The following is a 4,491-nucleotide window of genomic DNA, read 5'->3' as shown; positions in this document are numbered from 1 at the left end:
AAAGACTCAAAAAATCAAAAATTTTGATAAGTTTTAAAGAAAACCATCTAGAACAGTTCTTCTACAGACATAGATTTATCACAACTAACAGTTACTATTTGCACAAGAATTCATCATCAATCTTGTAGAATTCACTACCAGTGAGTGTCTTGGTCACACAAAATTCTCCCATCTTGTCCCATGGTTTTCCAAGAGGATTACTTCAAGTGCTCTTTCAAGCACTTGCATAGAATGTTGCGTTTTTGATACCTATATAAGCCTTTCGATAGTGGACAACGGTTAGTAGTTGATCACATTACTCCAGTAAAGTCAAGTCAATCCATAACCATGGCTAAAATTATTGTACTAACGGTTTGTGCCCTTATTGGATTAACTTCTGGTAAGTTTAAGCTTTGAATAACTGCAATTCCCCGAAGTTGTACTAAAACCCTGCTTTATTCCCTAAAGGTGCCAGCCTGTCTCGAGTGTTCAAAATCGTCGGTGGCTTCCAGGTCGAAATCGCCGACTTTCCCTACCAGGTGTCGCTGCAGCGCAACAGCCGTCACCACTGCGGGGGATCCATCATCGACGCGGGCTGGATCCTGACGGCAGCCCACTGTACGGCGAATAAAGACGCCACCATCTACGGGGTCCGCGTGGGTTCGTCGGAACATGCCACCGGCGGACAGTTGGTTTCGGTGAAGGCGGTTCACAGGCATCCGGAGTACAACAGTGGCAACTTTGAGTTTGATTTTAGTCTGGTGGAGCTGGGTGAGGCTGTGGAGTTTGGCGAAGGTGTTCAACCGATCGATCTGGTTGAGGTTGAACCTTCCGATGAGGAGTTGTCTTTGGTGTCTGGATGGGGTGATACGAGATCGTTGGAAGAATCTCGAGATTTTCTACGAGCTGTGGTGGTTCCGATGGTGAACCGTACCGAGTGTGCTGAAGCTAATAAGGATATTTTGCCGGTGACGGAGAGTATGATCTGTGCGGGATATGTCGAGGAAGGTGGTAAGGATGCCTGCCAGGGGGATAGTGGTGGTCCACTGGTTGTGGATGGGCAGCTGGCGGGAGTTGTGTCCTGGGGAAATGACTGCGCTAAGCCCGGATATCCGGGAGTGTACTCGAATGTAGCGTACGTCAGGGATTGGATCCGGGAAGTTGCTAGCGTTTAAGATTTGATGTAGTTTATAGAAACAATAAAATTAATTTTGAATTTTTTTACAAGCTATTTCAATATTCTGTTTTAAATTCCTTCATTGCTCCGAATAACCCCATAAATCCACTCTCAACCACGACAGCTTCAAATCTACGCACATATCTGGCCATGGCCAGTGGCTCTCTAAACTGGAAGTTGCTCCTTCAAATGGCCGAGAAACGCCACCACCACAGCTGACTGTTCGAAATAGCTGAAATAGTTTATCGCATTCCTGAGGCGTTCAATCATGATTGGCGGCTGCTGCCGTGGCTTGATCTGGTCTAAGGTGACAGGTATGGTAGTAAAATTAGTATAACACCACACATTTAGGGCTGTTAGCTTTAGTGACCAATAATTAAGTTTCATGTTGCAAAACTGGTTCTTTTGCAGTATACTTATTATTTTGATAATTAAGATAATCAAAGAATCCTGGTTTTGCTGCAATTTAAAAAATACCAATGACCTGTATTATTTTTTTCCCTTTAATTTTGAACTTTTTTTTTGCTGAACTTCGCCAATCCCGCTATTGAGCAAAATTTTTCTAATGCGCAATTTTTGGCCTCCGATTCCTGCCTGCCCAAAATCACCTCAACACAAGCAAACCGGTACAACTTGTAATGTGTTTGCGCACAAACACGCAAATAACGCACCGCCGATGGTGTTGGTGTTTTCCAGGTGGGCGGCCACCACGGGGTGTTGTTTTTGCTGGGGGGAGAGTTGTTGCTTGCCAATTCGATACAACATTGTTTATCCACCACCCCGCCAAACTTGTGTGTGTCGGATGCAAACAACGTACGCAAGCAGGCACGCACGCCCACGCCGCACATTGTTGTAAGGTCGCACCGCCAAAATTACACCGGGTTTTATGAATGACGCGACTTTGCAATCGATTGAGGGAGGAATAAGGTGGGGGAACAGTTAGATATGAGGTCAGGGATAAAACCGCTCTGAAAATAATCCAGATTTTTGCTGCTGCAAAAAAAAATACACTGAACGAGATATTTTTGAAAAAAAAACCTCACTCGTTAAAATTCATTTCCAAATAATTCAAAACAAATTGACTCATAAAATCTGTATGTAATTGTCTGTAGACATACGTCATACATGAACACAGTGAAGAGTAATTTAGACGGAGAGGAGTTAATTAGTTGAGTGAGCTGTGATCGTTTTAGCATTTTGTTTACTATTAGTTCGTACATTAGCTATCCCAGTGAAGCTTGTTAATTGTTGTTATTTTTAGACATTCGAACAAATGTTTACATTACAGTTTGTGCACTCAGCATGCTTAAAATAGACTGGGTTGTAAACAGAAGTCTAAAATTAAAATCAAAAACTGAAATTGTCTGTTGATTTGAGAGCCCGTAATTTCAACCGTTTGATTATGCTAACATATCGATACTCGTGGTAGATTTTTGATTGAGACGAAAAGCAAACAAAGCTATTGACATTGCAATTTTTTAAAAACTCGTATGGAAACAAACAATATTTTACTTGTTTCGATAGTAAAACTCAATATAGTCCGTAAACCTCGATTATCCGTAAAGTTCGATTATCCGAAGGTTTGTATAAGACTTCGGATAGTCGAATCACGAACAAAAAAAAATTTTCGATTTTTTTTTCTTACTTTAAACATCAAATTCGAGTTCTGCAAGCCCATTTTAGTTAAATATATTTCATCATCTCCATTTTTGCCGCCATCTTGATTTGAAACATGCCAAATCACTTTAGAATAGTTTAAGGGCCATGCTTCAGTATCAACAATCAAAAATAAGACAACGCAAAACTTTTTTTTGGTAATTTGGTATTCCAAAGTGAAATTTTTCCAGGACTTCGGATAATCGAGTTTGGACTGTACTAAACTACTAAACAATGTAAAACTTAGGATAGTTTAAGAAGTTTAATGTTGTACAACTCGTTTGAAGTGGCAAAAGTGGTACCGTCAGTGGGGGTGACTATGGGTCAAAAAACGATACACCTCTCGTATTTTCTTAATAACAAAAACAATTTAAAGAACATCGAAAATCTTTCAACGTAGATTTGTTCTTAGATAGTTTACTAACATTTTCCCAAAATATGGTGGATTTTGATGAACACTACCTTAAATGCCAATTGTTTGAAAATTGACCCAATCTCACCCCTTAGAGGGGGTGACATTGGGTCAAATGAAACTAAAATGATGCTCAAATACAAAGACATGGTAAAAACAAGTCATCCAACAGTGTTTCTTGTTCGAGGGAATCGTATTGACACGCTACAATGTTTGAAGTGGAGATTTTCAAATATTTGGATAGTTTTCGAGCAATTATAACAAAAATATTAGAAAAATGATTTTACGAGAGGTCAATTTGGGCAAAAACGTACCCCAACTTTAGACAGTTGCCAAAATGACAGGATTTGTTCTAGGAACGAGATTTTTTCAGCGAAGTCATCTTAAGATGTCCCCTACACAACCATTTCAACAGAATTCATTTTCATTGAGAAGAACCTGAGAAATGGTAAAATCCGTAAAAAAACACTTTGACCCAATCTCACCCCCCAAACCCAATGTCACCCCCACTGACGGTACATTAAAAGAATAAAAAAAAAACAAAAATACATATTTTTCATGCCTGGTCAAATCCAAGACAAGTATTAAGAGCACTATTTAACTTCAAATTTTGACATCACTTTAAAGATTTAAATCTGTTACTGAATAACTCTAGGAAAAACTACAGAGCTGTATTTCTTAATGCAAAAAAAAATATCAAAATGCTTTTTGCATAATTTTATTAGAAGGCTAGATATTTTTTAAATATAATTATGCAGGATTGCCATACAATATTTTTCTGAACAGTCGAAAAAGATGTTGTTTTATATGTGAGCAATTCTCTGAGATTTCGGTCATTCGATTTTTTTTGTATTTTTTAATCCGGCTGAAACTTTTTTGGTGCCTTCGGTATGCCCAAAGAAGCCATTTTGCATCATTAGTTTGTCCATATAATTTTCCATACAAATTTGGTAGCTGTCCATACAAAAATGATATGTGAAAATTCAAAAATCTGTATCTTTTGAAGGAATTTTTTGATCGATTTGGTGTCTTCAGCAAAGTTGTAGGTATGGATATGGACTACACTGAAAAAAAATGATACACGGTAAAAAAAATTTGGTGATTTTTTTATTTAACTTTTTGTCACTAAAACTTGATTTGCAAAAAAACACTATTTTTAATTTTTTTTATTTTTTGATATGTTTTAGAGGACATAAAATGCCAACTTATCAGGAATTTCCAGAATGGGCAAAAAATCTTTGACCGAGTTATGATTTTTTGAATCAAT

At 38.1% G+C, this 4,491-nt stretch overlaps 1 protein-coding gene across 1 annotated transcript; it reads left to right on the top strand.

Moving 5' to 3' along the window:
• The first annotated feature begins 270 nt into the window (after positions 1-270).
• Positions 271-1,201, top strand: LOC128092944 (trypsin 3A1-like). The gene is made up of 2 exons (XM_052708152.1): positions 271-379; positions 448-1,201. Exons 1-2 carry the CDS (start codon positions 328-330, stop codon positions 1,152-1,154), a joined length of 759 nt encoding a protein of 252 aa, XP_052564112.1. The 5' UTR covers positions 271-327; the 3' UTR covers positions 1,155-1,201.
• Positions 1,202-4,491: the final 3,290 nt, after the last annotated feature.

The sequence above is a fragment of the Culex pipiens genome, chromosome 2 (assembly GCF_016801865.2).
Source record: "Culex pipiens pallens isolate TS chromosome 2, TS_CPP_V2, whole genome shotgun sequence".
NCBI classification, from domain to species: Eukaryota; Metazoa; Arthropoda; class Insecta; order Diptera; family Culicidae; genus Culex; species Culex pipiens.
The sequence above is the reverse complement of the archived record's forward strand: the minus strand, read 5'-3'. Positions and strand labels throughout refer to the sequence as shown.

Coding starts and splice junctions, on each gene's coding strand:
- LOC128092944 (XM_052708152.1), top strand. CDS start 328: ATGGCTAAAATTATTGTACTAACGGTTTGTGCCCTTATTGGATTAACT. Junction 380..447: donor CCTTATTGGATTAACTTCTG/GTAAGTTTAAGC, acceptor TATTCCCTAAAG/GTGCCAGCCTGTCTCGAGTG.